Source organism: Acanthochromis polyacanthus, chromosome 2 (assembly GCF_021347895.1).
Source record: "Acanthochromis polyacanthus isolate Apoly-LR-REF ecotype Palm Island chromosome 2, KAUST_Apoly_ChrSc, whole genome shotgun sequence".
Taxonomy (NCBI): domain Eukaryota; kingdom Metazoa; phylum Chordata; class Actinopteri; family Pomacentridae; genus Acanthochromis; species Acanthochromis polyacanthus.
The window spans coordinates 43,299,954-43,315,492 of NC_067114.1; the positions used below are offsets into that span (position 1 = coordinate 43,299,954).

The window sequence follows — 15,539 nt, forward strand, 5'->3', positions numbered from 1 at the left end:
TCCATGGCTAAACAACTGAGGGAAGGGAGGCAGAGAGCGCTCGGGCCCCGGCCATGCACAGGCTCCTGTCCCGGCCCCAGCGGGCAGCCAAGCATGGAGGGAGAACGGAGGGGTCACAAACAGAAGAAAGAAGTTTTTTGGCCGAGCGAGGGATGAAGAGGAAGAGACGAGGAATGGAGGGGGTGGAGTGGCAAAAAGAAAAGGAGGAAGAAGGGGAGGCAGCGAACGGAGAGGACATGATGGTACACAAGTCCCCGGTGGCAGATTGAGTGCTTTGAGGAGCCCAAACAGGGCTCTCCTCTGAATACTAAGACCCTTCATAGAGGCAACACTGCTACAGAGACGCAACTCCAAAGCCTTCTCCTTTGAGGCCCCTGCGATATATGGGGCTTTCAAGCGCTTGTGCAAGAGTAGGTCTAATTGGAAGCCGAGGCGACACAAGGAGGGGTTAGGGAGGCGGAGGCTGAGGAGCTAAGGAGAAGACGAGAGGCAAGGAGGGGTGCTTGATTTAAGAGGCCATTGTTTTAACAAGTACATTCTGCCTCCCCCTCCTTTCTCCTCATGGCCTCCCCTTCAGATGCCCACACTCCACAGAGTCAAAAGGCGGTGTTTAGCCCCTCTGAACGAAGAGGGGCTGGGCTTGTTTTGACACTTTGTCCTCCTTGGCTTCTGTGAAAAGGGCCCTGCTTCTATGGGCCACTCAAGTTCATTAGGAAGTCCAGCGCTTTCAGTCGCGTCCCCATTCCAGCTCCAGGCCTCAATGGGGCCTCCAAAGCCCCTTTGCTGTTTGTTTAATAAAGACCCTCACCCACCTCCGCAACCGCCACCTCCATTCCCCCCCATCTACCGGCCTTGGCTGAGTTAGTGCCTGCAGGGTAGGGGTGCATTGACGGAAAACAACAAAGGGGCAGCGGAATAAGTATGAAGATGTATGGCAGAGAGGAAGGATGGGGGTGAAAACGGTGCTCTGCTCAGCCTGCATCATACCAGCACATCGATGCATCATGTTTGTGTCGGGAGTCGGGTTTCGGCTCTCACACTTTCAGGTGACATCACTGCGCGTCAGTATCAAGGGGACAAAAGTGAGAGATGTCACTTTAGAAGGGCAAAAGCACTCTGAGATCATATGAGCCCCAAGGAAGCCTCGGCTGAATCTTTGACCGTGACTCTCTGCGTACACGGAGGTAATTACTGTGAGAAAGTAAAAGTGCAGCGACTGTACACCTCGACTTCCTGCTAGACAGCTACATATGGTATGATATGTTCCAATTTCCATTAATTCTGCATCAGAGACACAGCAGGTATCTGTTCTGTGAAATCTGGTCGACTGTGGAAACATTCTGTGTTCCGCCTGCTTCATGTTCACGCCCAGCCTCTTGCCTTGATTGAATTTTGCTTCACACTACTCGAAAAATATGACTTCACAGCAGAGAAGCAACAAAACCAAGCTGTCCTTGTGATGTTTAGAGATAACGGTCTATAAAGAAGACTCTGGATGACGCAGAAATTGTTAGTTTTGCATTACATTTTAGTCAAATTCATCTATTAATGATACCTGCACGTATTTTACAGGAAGTCTATCCAATTATTTATTCCAATTTTAAATGTAAAACACAAACTTTGCAAATACTAAGTGTGGAACTGAAGCAGGATTACTAATTACAAATCATAATTACATGGTTCACAACTTTGCAAGACTACGTCTCTTTAGTAGAGGCAGTTTTCCACTCAGCTCCAATAAAGTTCTGTTTTATGTTATTCATGAATTGTACCAATTTATGCTACATTTATGGCGTTCTATAGCACCTTTGGGAGGAAATCCATACAAAAGGCTCTCAGCGTTCCTTTAATACACTCTTATCTTTATTACCCAACATATATCGCACACTGAAGCCTTTGGAAGTTGGTGTCACATTAACTCTCTGAACCCCAGGATGTTTTGAACTCACATTTTTATTCACTGTGGACTCATTTTTCATTGTAATATAGCATTAGATACAGATAAAGATGTAGCTATAGAAGTAGAAGGAACTTAAAAATCTCTTGAGCAGCTACAATTCCTTAAACTCTGGGGGAAAATGATGAGTCTGCATACCATAGGTATTTAGATATTTACATTTTAATTGTGTCAATATCTGTCTCCCATCTATGATGTGAAAGCACAGCCTGCAGTTCAGACCAGTTCAATCAAAAAAATGGCAAATTTTCTCCAAAGACTGTTCGCGGCAGCCGAGTCAGCCCCAGAATTTTTATTTTTCTACAGAATCTGGGCAGAGCAAACTGTTCCTTTTTGGCAAATTATTAAAAGAGATATGCAGAATAGGGTGATTTTGATGAAATATTCATGCTTTTATCTCATATTTGGCTGTTTTACCCAAAGAAACTGAAGTAACACGACTAGTTTAAGGACTGGCAAAAAGCGGAGATTCCACTGATTCTTTAAGTGCATCTTGTGGAATCTGGGGGATTTCTGAAAGCAAGTGTTTGCGGTGTTTGTGCGTGCGTGTATGTCATTTCTCTGGATTCAGATTTAATTCCATAGGTGCTACAGCATGCCTGATACTGGTTTCAACAGCTAGACATCAGATATGCAACAGGTGCTTCCCTGCAGTTGTACAGTCCCAGAGAGGTGTGGGAGGGAAAGGCGACACTGATCTTCCATGTGCTCACACTGTATGCAGCGCGATCAGAAAGTCACACGAGTCTGTTCAGCTGTTTTGACGGAGCCCAGCGACATCAGCCGAGACTAAACGTGAGATCTGGACGTTAATGAGCTTAATCGCAGTCATCAGCCTTTAACAAGTGATCTGATTTATCCTGTTAAAATTTATGAACACTGTTCTGTTAATTAGCTGCAAAATGGGCTGGAACAGGAGTTCATTAGCTGCGTACAAAGCTTCCCATTTCTGTGAGTGGATGATGAGATCTGAGGTGATCTAAGCTTTATTTATGTAAACATCCACACTATGTAAGGACACAAATTTTACAAACAGTGCTCAGATTTCCTGGTTTTGAGCGACAGATTCATACCAGGAGCTTTCTAAAATGCAGCAAAGATCATTCATTTCCGGCAAAAATGCACAAACAGGGTTTCTTAATGTATTGCCTTGGGGAGAAAGTCTGCAGAGTGAAGCGTGTGGGGGGTCTAGCTCAAATCATATCACGCTCTAATCTTATCTGAAGCTGGAGATGGAAGCTGCGAGTGTGTGTTCCTGAAACCCATGTCTGAACAGGCTGCATCGTGCATGCAGGCTTGGAGGAGCCTCCATTTAGACACCTTTTGGAGGTAATCTGTGAGACAGCTGCAGGCCCCCCATCTGCAGGACCCCCGCTGGCTGACAGAGAGGGTGGGCAGGGCAGCTCAGGGTGGTGACCGTGAGCAATCTGCAAGAGTTTAAGGTGCTGTGCAGGAGAGGAACGGAGATATGATCAGGAGAAGGAAAAACAGTCCCACATGAGAATAAAAGCAAAAAACACCTAGAAAACATGTAGCAGAAGAACACAAAGCATAAAGCAGATCGGATTTTCTAGTTTGCAGCTTACTGTAAAAAAAAATAAATAAATAAATCACTTCCAAGTGTCACCAAAATTCTGCCCTTTTATTCCCAGGCAAACAACAATGATTTGGAACTTATGGCTCAGAACAGGAGGAGTTAATTAATTATACTGCAGAGGTGGTCTGACAGACTGTTTCTGGCATTACTGCAGCTGCTGTGAATCAAAGATGAAGAAGGAAGGAGTGAGCTGCAAGCATTTAGGAGCCTACAGGCAGCAAATGACTGATACTCCAGAATAGATTGTCACTGCAGCGTTCCTTTAAAGCGGAGGCAAATACGACTGCAAATGAAGGCCAATGTGTGTGTGTGTGTTGGACCAGAGTTGATGGGCTGAAGATGAATCTTGTGGGGAAAAGCACAAACCAGAGTCGCAGCTCTGACATCAATTAGCAGAAAAGGCTTCATCTGCCTCCTAACACGAGGCCGCATGGGCTGTTTGTGAGCTGCTGTTCAGTCTGGCAGGAGGCATGTATGCGCACAAACACACAGATTCTGTCCATGACCTCAGCGTAGTGAATGAGGCCAGTTAGTACAGAAGCATGTCTTTCTCTGTCTCTCTCGGCGTTATTTATATCTTGAACTCTCACCCAATCTGCTTTTTGTCTGCATGGTGGGAGGAGGACAAAGATGTTAACAGCCAGCCGTGCTGGCAGATGTGGAAAATGCTGTTCTTTTTGGGATTTTTTTTTTTTTTGGCACAAATGACATGGAGTTGTTTCCTACTCTGAACACATAAAAACAATAACTCTGTCGCTCTCTCTCGGTACTTTCCAACATCTCAGCCATGTCTGTGGCACTTTACAGGGGACATAAAACCTTAACTAGCCAAAAAAGAACAAGTTTTTAAAGAGTTTCCCTTAAGCAGAGGGGCACTATTGTTAAAGCAAAGATGATCTAAATAGCACTTGTTGGGGACTATTTTCAGTAACACCACACACACTGTAAAAGTAGAAAAGTCAAAATTTCTTAGTTATGCTCAGTACAAAAATCAAACTATTTGACGTGCAAAAACATGAAATCATCGTTTTATCAGACTGTTTAAAAAAACACAATTACATACAAGGTAAAAACATAGTAAAATGTATTTTCTTGTAAAAATAATTCCTCTATAAAACATTAAAAAACAAAGTGCTACAACCCCTAATCAGTCCACTCACACCAGTCTGCATTGACACATACCGACTTCATTTAGTAACTATGTTTCAAACCTTAACTGCATGAAGCTAAAGCCAAACTTCGGCCATACTCTTTTCAAATTCTATCAACTTAAAATTACATTTTCTCCCTTTAAACTGGTGGTCAAAGTAAAGATAAAGTCCAAAAACTTGGTATATTACTGCTCCAGTATTGTGTTTCTTCAGATCTTTTTCTATTCCACACTGGAGTTGAGCGAACAGTTAAGTTGGAAAAATTGGAAACTCCAAGTCGAGCTTCCTTAAAAGCAATGTAGACTTGAGGGGAATTGAATTATTTAATTACATCAAACTTAAATCTGTTGCATTATTATTACATGTTAATTTAGGGGAAGTTAATTCAGTTGTATGTTACTAAACAATTCATTTAAGTTGGTCCAACAACTGTCTTTTTCCACTGTATCAGAACATGTTCAGTACTGCACTGAGTAGCCAGTGAGAAAGACGTACATGAGATTGAGTCAAGATAAACTAGGACAGCATCAAGTCAACATGAAGAAGGATATAAACCAGAATGCCACCATATTTCAAACTTTAAGAGTGTTCTTCAGTAAATTTGTTCACAATCTTGACAAATCTGAAACACCCTCCAGGAATTCTAATAGTCAATGTCATGAAATATTGCAATAGAAACTTTGTCCATGTAAGAAGCACTTGAAAGATTTTAGTGATTAACTGCTGCATATTCAAAAATAAAGCCTTCAACGGGTCCATTCACTTCCAAGATTGATTGGACACCCGATCCTCCCAAACTGACAAGGGGACAACTGTCCGGGCCTCAAAAATTGCTCAGATGGTTTTGTTGCCCACAGACAAAAAGTCATCTCCAAACCATATGTTTGTGTGTGCGGCCACTCTGCAGTTAACTCATTCGACACGCTGAGTGTACAAGAAAATTGTACAAATTCCCCCTCATCCCTCAGTAAAAGACAGCAAGCATGCAGTCGCTGGCATCAGACAAATGTCTTCCTTTTGTCCACAAAAAGAGGATCCCATGATGTCTTGGTTACAGAGACAATGTATAAGAATAAGTGGCTTATTTCTCATGCATGGCTGAAACCATACTGGACGGAACGAGGCCTTTCATCGCAACAATCCGCTGATGCCGCGATCGTTTCACACTAATGTCTTCTACCAAAATTGCCGGGATTTCATCAATGTCCCCGCAGATTCTTGTAGCGAGCGTCGAGTGAAACCAATGAAAACTGAAGTTACTATGGATCCGTACATGTGTGTCCTTCACAATGTCTTTGTGTCCCTGCCCCCCTCCCCTGGTTGTGCTCAGACAGCGAGTCTCCAGCGCTGCTTATCTTTCTGTCCTCTACAGCAGACCCCCGCTGAGACAGAGAACCAGAGTTTATTACAGTCTTCAATAATCTGCAACCCCAGAGGAACTCAGATTCATGCTACATGGCCTAAAAAACTGCCAACGTCCCCTTCGATACCAAGCCTCCGCGGTGACGTGGCCTCGATTTTGTGTCACAAAAGACCTAAAAGACAGACAGTACAAGATCTCTGGTGTTACCTGAGGTTTCTGAGGAACTTGCTGTTGAAAAGTAATAATTTTTTTTTCTGTTCCAAGAACTAAAACTGAATCCAACAGTTGGATTAATTCTCTAAAAGACTATGGTGTTGTTGATATTCCCATCACATCACACAGCTGCCAACTGCTCCACCATTGGGAGCCATTTGGGTGTTTAGTGCCTTGCTTAACCCCAAGCAATTCTGGGCGTTTATTGTATTTATCCTGACATGTTTTCACTCACTGTGGGCTCATTTTTCACTGCAATATAAAGTCCTGCACCTCTACAGAGACAGCACAAACACAGTCAGGAATAGAAAGAACTCAAACATGTATTGGGTGCAGTGTAACAAATGTATTATGCCATAAATCATGGCAAAAGATCAAAAGTAAGCTGAATTTCTTAGATCATCAAATTTTACAAAAATTGACAAAACTTGGAATCGACATGTTCGACATTATTCCAAGTGCCTACAGGTGTTTCCACCACTGGAAAAAATGGTGGCTCTACATACTACTACACTGCCTGCAGTTCAGGTGACTTCTAGATTGCAGGAATTAACACAAAATGTTTAGTTTTTACAGAATCTGATTATTCCAGACTTATAATTCTAACTTAAAACTCACACATGATGAGTTCAAGGAACATCCAAAAGTTGGAAAATGCACTGATTCTCTCCATTTTGACTATTTCTGGCACTGATAAATGCTCCAATTTCAGCTTTTATAAATTAAAATTATATGCTTTTTGCATGTTTGGGGATCAGAGGGTGAAGTTCACTTGGCCAAACATTGAGAAAACAATTAATATTGACCCAGTCTATCACCTAAAGCCGTGTGATAAACAGAAAAACTGGAACAGAGTGAGCATAGAGGATCCTTTTTATCTACATCTTGGCTTTTCTTTGCTCAAAGATCAAGCTGCACTTCAAATTCCATCAAACTGGCATATGTCATTAACATACACAAACACGATTAAGTCTCCCACATCCCTGCGGCGTGTGAACGCAGCAGCAGAAATATAGCAGATTCAGAACTTCAGCACAGTGGATCAATTCCATTGTTACACTGAGGATCGCTGCTCTCTGCACCGAAGGCCACCGGCGGCTGCTGACTTTGTTTGTTTGCTTGCGTGTGCGCCCTGAAAGCTGACATCTGTGACATATATTAGCGCAGCGAGCATAATTGAAACGGGCCCCGGGGGTGTGGCATCAAGTTCTGAAATCAGAAACGACCCCGAAGACGAAAGCCCGCCCCGAGGGTCTCTCTCTGGGAGAGAGTCAGGTGATTTATAGGAAGGTAGAGGAACACAAGGAGAGGAGCTGAGGGGGTTGGAGGGGGCTCCGAGGTCTGACATTTATCCATATGAGAAAGTTGAGGGGGGGCTGGGAATCAAGTAATCACAGGTTACCTCCACTGCTACCTTGGAGGTGCAATTCCATCCCCTCAGCAGAGACACACAAAGCACAGTGGGGGTATCAGGTGGCCCACTCTGCCTTCCCCTGGTGAAAGCAGAAGCCTGGCCGACACCAACCGAACCAGCTAGACCAGCGGAGGGCACACACACATCCATTCAGGCCACAAAAATCACCCCGAACACAGCAGCTCCAGTCTCACATCCATCCATTAATGAAACTTTCACCCTCCTCCGGCTTTGAAAAGCAACAAGAAAAGCCAGAGTGGAAGGTGAATGTGCACATAAAACAATCACAGGGTTGCCAGGAGTAAAGACAAAAGAGTCCCGTTTCATAAACCCAAGCCGCAGCCACATCCTCCAAATCAAACCAGAAAAAAGAAAAAAGAAAAAAGCAGGGTCGCCTACGGAGCGGAATCGGTACCAAAAACAACTCCTGGCAGGCCATAAATCTGTCTGTAGACTGAGTTATTCGGAAATATCAACATTGCAACACTATTAATACCAACACAATTACTCTGAGGGCACTTAATCAAATGCGGTGTTGGAGCTATTTTGCAAGACAAAGTCGTAAATTTTGCGCTCTCTAAAGCTTGCTGGGTACGCAAAAAATAAAAACCACGCCTGCAGGTTCTACGAAAAGGCCACGACTGGGAGTCCAGGATGTGGAGGAGGGGACGTCAGGGGGCTAATCAACCCGCCGAGGGGATGCAGGCGGCAGGGAAGGGCACAAAGGGCGGCAGAGAGCGAATCCAAGGCCGACCACCACCTCCCTTTATACACAAGCCACTTTCTCCTTGCTTCGGTGGAAATCCTACTGTACGCTGGTCTTACAGCTGCGGTTTTCCTCATTTAAAGTGCCACTTCTGCTAAAATAATTAGTCAAAAGAACGTTTATTTCAATCCCATACAGATCCAAATGCATCTCATCTGCAAGTCTTTGCATGATTTGTAATTTCTCCCATTACAATTCAACTTTTTGGTAGTAGCAGCACCAAAACAACACCTTTGACATCCGAATGTCATTCATTTAAGAATGTGCCGGAACAAAATATAACCGTACGACTCCATTTAACTGACAACTTCCAGTGTTTTGTACTCTGCAGGTTCAATTTGCAGATATTATGCTTTCATGATCACCCGAAGGTTAATGTTTTATACTGAAAGTCTACTCATTTCTTTTTTTCCCACAGATAGCAAACGTGCTCTTTATTTCATTTGAGGTGAGCCGGCTCTGCTGTAGTACACTGCTGGAAACTAATTTAAGTCATTTATCAAGTAAAAATGTCAAACATTCACCACTTTCGGCATCTCAAATGTGAGAAAGTGCCGCTTTTCTGTGCTTGGTAGCGTTTTAAATTGAACGCCTCGGGGTTTTTGGAGTTTCAGTTGGACAAAACAACCAATTTGAAAACACAGCCTTGAGTTGTGGGAAACTGTAATAGACATTTCTATGTTGTAAATAATCAGATTTTTCAGCCCACAGTATTTTACTGTCATCATTCCCTTTTCTTTTCTTTCTTTGTTTGGCTGCAGCAGCAAAAAACCAACCACTCAAGGAGGGAGGGTTTTTTTTTCCTCTCTTTCTTTTTTTTTTCTTGGATGGCTGCCCAGCTGTCAGATTCATACAGAGGAATCGTCTCAGTTTAGTCCTGCAGCGGCCGGATCATCGTGCGAGTTGTAAATTTCATCCCATTCCCAGATTAGATGGGCTTTCTTGTAAGAGTCGCTGTAAATGTGACGCACCGAGCGGTAATAGCGACGCCGCAGCTTCTTCCGAGTCCAATCAATACCTGATCGGTAAATGAGGAGAGCTCGGCGGGGATCGCAGCAGTGGGCGGAGGGGTCGAGCTGTCCCAGAGCACATAATTAAACTGTATAACACTCTCTCCAACACGCCATTAGTCCAGCTCAGCCCATTACGGCAAGGCCACCAGACTTAGCTGAGAAGGCATCTTGACCTCGCACACGTTACAGACTCTCCACAAACACACACACACACACACACACACTGTCAGTATGTTAAATTACAGCCCTCGGTCATCTACTGTCAGATGGGAAAAGCAGCTGGCCTTCATAATGCCATTTACTGTACACAGCTCAGGAATTATAGCCTTTACCGTTTTTTATTCATCTCCCCATGAAGCCATAACGTCCCTCTTATTGCCAATAACTGCGGCCAGTATGATAAACACTTTATGCCTCTGACCGACTGGAATTTCATTTCAGCTTCTGATTTAGCCAATGAATCGCCTTAAGAATATATATTTAGCCTCGTCAGATCTTCATGGAGTTTCCCCACCGACCGCTGGATAGCTGCGGTATGAGATCCAGCCTTTAGGAGTCCTAAAATAATCATTCATTAGTGTCAGTATCACATGACAGTTTGAATGCTATTTCAGAGGCTTTTCCAGAGCAGAAACGTTGAATTTCTGGCAAGGAAATGATGAAATGTACAGATCGAGCAGCCACAAAAAGACACACAAAGTGGGGCTACACAAAGTGGAGCTGCACAAAGTGGAGCTGCACAAAGTGGAGCTGCACAACGTGACGCGGCTCACATTCGTGCACAATAGACCACGGTGTGTTTAAGACATGATACAGGCCCGCCAGACTTAATTGCTTTATGACAGAACAAGTCCATAATCAAACGAGGCCGGCCCCTCCGCCCCAGATAAAGAAGGGAGGCGGGGGAGAACGCTGATAACTACATCTGAAAGGATCAACTATAAATAGGGCGCGGATCATCCAGGGTGGCTTTTGTTTTCAATTGGATATTGACTCTTATCTGGCTGACATTTCAGAGACGGTCTTCTGGTGACATTTAGTCGTCGCAATTACAACCGACCTCCTTTCTCAGGTCCGACAAGCCAATTACAAGATTTTCGTGCCGTCCTGTCAGGTGGATGCTTTCATGACATGTCAGGGAGCACCGACAGCACCCATGTGTGGATGACACTAAAACCCAGTGTGTGAGTGTGTGTGTTTGAAAATAGCTTCACTAGGGTCCTTGCATTCCAGCGGCTGTTCTAACATGTTGTAAATACAAGGTGTTAGAGAAACATAGGAAGGGGGTGGTGGAAATCACTCAGACCTATTACAAGCGCTGAGGCTGCAGGGGAAGGGGGGGGCACAGGATGTGAGTTATCACAGATAAACAGCCCAGTTCACCTGCTGTCACTGCACTGATTTTAATTACCCTGAAAAAGAAGTGCTCCATCCACCAATGTGAACTCATCTGCAACTAAACACAACTTTCCACCAGCTTTTAAAACCATGCAAAAGCTCAAAGTCTCCATCTCGAGTGTCATTTTCAGCTCCAGTGCATCCAAGAACCATTCTACCTGCTTTAAAAATCTATCTAATCCCACATTAAATCAGGCCTGGTATGCAGGATTTTCCATATTTGTGCTGCAATTTTAACTTAATCGCAAACACACAGAACTTTCTACCAGCTTAAAAAAAACATGAAAAAGCTCAAAATCCCATCAGAAAATTCCATCTCTTGTGTATTATTAACAGCTTCTATGCACTGAAGACAAGCCATAGATTTAAAAAAAAAAAAAAAAAAAAAAAAAAAAACATTGTAGCTGGTTTAAAATCAAGGCTGGTGGCAATCTGGCAGCACATCTTGTATATGTATGACCAAACCTTCATGTAACATCAGGAAAACACCTCCACAAGCTCATATGGGCACTAATATTTACCACTCCTCCACTTCCAACAGCAGGTACAAGGATGAGAAGGGGGCATGGTGCAAAATAGCGTGCTAAAAGTGAAAATGCAGAATTAAAAGCAACATTTTAACAAGTTAAAAGAGCAGAATAAGTGGAATTGCTGCAGACTGGATGTCAAACAAGATCTGATAGACACATTTTCCGCTACGGTTTCTACTTTACGCACGTAAATGGCGCATTCGGCGGAAACTTGGCTGCTGTGTTTTGGTGTCCGACTGAGCTGATCTGATAAGGAGGGAATTTGAAAAGCACCATAAACACACTGAGCTCCTAGAAAACACGCTCACATGCACTTTCACGTCCGATCCACGGCGTCGTTCACCCGGACTTTTTTTTTTCTTACCTGGACTCCGGCTGAAAGTTATCAGGGCGCCCCACAGCACCACGGCGGCCAGATGCATCTTGTAGCCCCGCTTTTCTCTCTCTCAGCTCCGGTCTTTCCCCCTTTCTTTCCTCCTCTTCTTCTCCTTCTTCCTCTCTGCACAATTAAATATCAACGGGCTTCTTCTTCTTCTTTTTATTTTTGCAAGTAGACGCTCCGGCTTTCAGCCACCCCCAAAATTAAAAACCTCAGACCATGACTGTTTCTCCCCCTTTTTTCTCTCCCCGGACCTCCTCCTCCTTCCTCCTCCTGGGTCCGATAACGGCGACAAAACCGGGATTAAAAAGTTAACTCTGAGGGGCACAGCTCTGCTTCGCTCTCCAACATGTTGTGCTGTAGTTCCGACGCTGGAGACACCAAAAGGAGCTGTGGGCCGTACCAAATACCAGCTTAGGGGGGTGGAAACTAACTTAAAAGCTTTGTTTGCGATTTGAAATATGTGTTAATTGGCAAGAATTACAATCAATTATCATATATTATTTTTAAAATTCACGGTAAAACACAAACTGTACTCAATGTCCTGTTTTTTTTAGGTTTTATGTTTATCTTTTCGATATGGACACCCTATATGGAAAAAAATCGCCTCGTCCAAAGTCTCTGCTCTCGTTGTGTCATTTGTTAAGTTACGTCTTTTTAAAAGGCTGCAGAGGCTCAAATCAGACTCAATTTGGAGGCAAAACACTTTGAACCTCTATGAAAGCATATTTTATGATTTTTTTAAATGGATAAAATGATAATAATAATAAAAAAGGTTTCTCTGTGTTGTCACTTGGAGGTAAATAACAGAGCAGTGGTTTTTACAGTGGGGTGTAATGATCATGAGATGAGGTCATTACACAGTCATTATTCAGCACCACAGATTTACCAAAAAAGAAAAGTCACCAGAGGGGTATTATGGTTGTATTAAAATGCAATTAGCATTACATAAAGTTCCAGCAGGGATGATGTAGTTACACCACAAGTGTATGCCATGAAGTCAAGTCCAAAAAAGTCACTATAAACTCATTATGGTCTGTCCAAGGGTGTAGATTGAAGGGGTGGATGCATGCATATCCAGAATGCATGCATTTTACTTCAATAAAAACTTTAAACAGAATTTTCTGTGCACAAAAGGGTGTTTTCTTGACTATAATGATGCAAAAAACATTAAGATTATAGATGCACAATTAGCATTAAGTTCACATGAAGTGCTTTTATAGTCATCATACACGGTAAGAAAAAATTGATTTATTTAAGAGTCTGAAACTGTATTTTTTAAAATCTATTTACTGTTATTTTACATATTTTCCATTTTTTCATAATTTTGAGATAATGTCTAACAAATTTGCTGGAGAAAATGGAATGTTTTACATGTTGAGTTTTTTAAAAACATGAAAAGTTGTACATAAATTGTGATTTTTTTTTTCTCTTACTGTGCGTGACTGCAAAAGCTACATGGTAAAACTATATTTAAATCTCTTAAAAATCTAATTGTTTTACATATTTTTTCCATTAATTTCACCATTTTACAGCTTCTGAACATTTCAGTCATTTTTATTTTTTTTAAAATGATAGCGCAATTGTTGCCAGATTTTATTTTTTTATTATAGGATTTTCTTTTTTTACAATGTACTCTCATTATCAGGGCGAACAAATATACTGCTGGATGCCTTGAGAGTAGTGTGATAGCACCACAAAATGGGGTAATGAGACTCAAAGAGGCTAATAAGACATAAAATTAGAGATACATATTACAATTGTAGGCACATATTTTAGGAGGATGCACTCCCCTCAGTTAATTAGAACGCAACCAGCAGATGACTTTTATTCTGAAAAACTATTTTAACGTTTCCCACAGATCCAAGAACACAGACGCAGAGAGGGCTAAAACTGGTGCATGAAAATTCATCCAAATGCATGAAATTCTGTGTTTGAAAAATTAATGTGTCCTTCCTAATATTAAAAGTAAACATGACTACAATTAAGTCAAGTAACATACTCCATTACCTCATACCAGCAGCATAATATTCAGAATGCTGTAGTACACATGCACAAAAGTACTGAATCATATCCAGATGAGACAAAAATCTGAGCAGATATGTCTTGTACATATTTATTTGGGGAGTACAGATGTGTCACAGATTAAGAACCGCTGGTGGTAAAATGAAAACAGCTTTTCTCCCTGCAGAGGGATTTTACACTGTAAAACAATGAGCAAGTGTTATTTTTCAGATCTTCCCTGTTTGCTGAGTAACAGATAATAAAATCACAAAAAACAATGATTAATTTACAAGTTCAATTGTAAACTATGTCCACAAGAATTTCTCTTTCACAGTAGATTTAGTAAGTTCAGCAAATTTCTGTACTAAAGAGATTTTAGCAGGATAATTTACAGGTTTTTTGTTTTTAATACAAATTATAAATTATAAATTAATATGCATTTTCTGTTGTTCTTCAACACACTTCAATTATATGGCTGTCATTTAATGGTAGTTATTATTGTGTAAGTGTATTTATTCTTCATTAAAACAACAATTTAATTATTTCAGAGACACCTTTTTTCCTGTATTTGACTGTTTTTATTGTACTTTGTTCCAACATATTTTCTTGGCATCCTTGCTGTCACATTTTCACAGCGCCTTAAACAGTTTTTTTTTTGTTTCCCAGTGTGCTGTTTTGCAATGACAATGCCTATTATTCATCCCAAATCTGATGCACAACAGATTCACGACAGCTGATACCAGTTATTGTGTAATTGGAGTGACTTTTGTTGTCGGTTTTATCTGCGTTTCATTATGTTTCTGCACTTCTGCCTTCCTGCAGAGAGAACTGGTGCCAGCAGCAGCAGAAAAAGAAGCAGAATATCTGTAACGGAGATGTTTGGAGTCAATGCAGAACGTGGCTTCAATGTCAATGCAAAGCTTAGAGAGTTAAGGCTACTTCCAGAGAAGCTTAAAATAAGTCTAAAAAAAAACACTCATGGCTACTTGAACATGCAGGTCTTTGAATACATTTTTAAAAACTGACACAAAAACAGATTTTTACAGTAGTCATCTGTATTGAATTGCTTCTGTCTGTTGTGCTGCTATCAGTATTATCTGTACTCTTTCTAGTAATAAAACAACATTTTTTTGGCATTAATACATTGGAAAGTTTGCTGTGATATGCAGTAGCTGCAATAAAATCTAAGATTGAAGACACGGCTTGGTTTTTCTCTATAACCTGCATAAAACCCACACATTCATGCATCACCTCTCTCCCTGGATCGCAGGTTTTGGAGCCCCTCTGTCTAATTATGAGGCAGCTCTAGTTTAGATGTGAGCTCCGGCGTCTCTAAACAGGACATCATCATTCAGAACACGCTTCCATCTCACTCTCCTGCAGAGCATCCATCACAGTATCACATCTCCTCCCAATAAAAGTGGCTTGAACCCGTCACTCATTCCTGATTGGACGCAGAGCTTTTTAATGAACAGTGTGTCGGCCGAAGGGCTGTAGGTGTCCTGTGAAAAATCACAAAGATGATGAATGTTTTACAGATTAATTAATTGTGTTTGCCGATGACAAAGATGTATCTTTAAAGGATATTCCTAAATGTAAGCTCCTGTGAGAGGAATAATGCAGAAAAGGCACAAATACTTCAAAGTATCTGGAAATAGAGAGTATATTATTGAAAAAGGAATTATTTTATTCATAATAAAGTGCTTTACACACCATCTAAGATCTCATATTGCCATTACAATGCTTCATGAATA

General features: G+C 41.7%; 1 protein-coding gene across 2 annotated transcripts in view; it reads right to left on the bottom strand.

Annotated features, from left to right (window-relative positions):
- lrp4 (low density lipoprotein receptor-related protein 4) overlaps nucleotides 1–12,135 on the bottom strand; it is a 151,219-nt gene extending 139,084 nt beyond the window's left edge. For both annotated transcript variants that reach the window (XM_022211235.2, XM_022211234.2), the window contains exon 1: nucleotides 11,767–12,135. In XM_022211235.2, the coding sequence (XP_022066927.1) occupies nucleotides 11,767–11,824 (58 nt within the window). In that variant the 5' untranslated portion in view covers nucleotides 11,825–12,135. The remainder of the gene's footprint in view (nucleotides 1–11,766) is intronic.
- Between the last annotated feature and the right edge of the window lie 3,404 nt (nucleotides 12,136–15,539).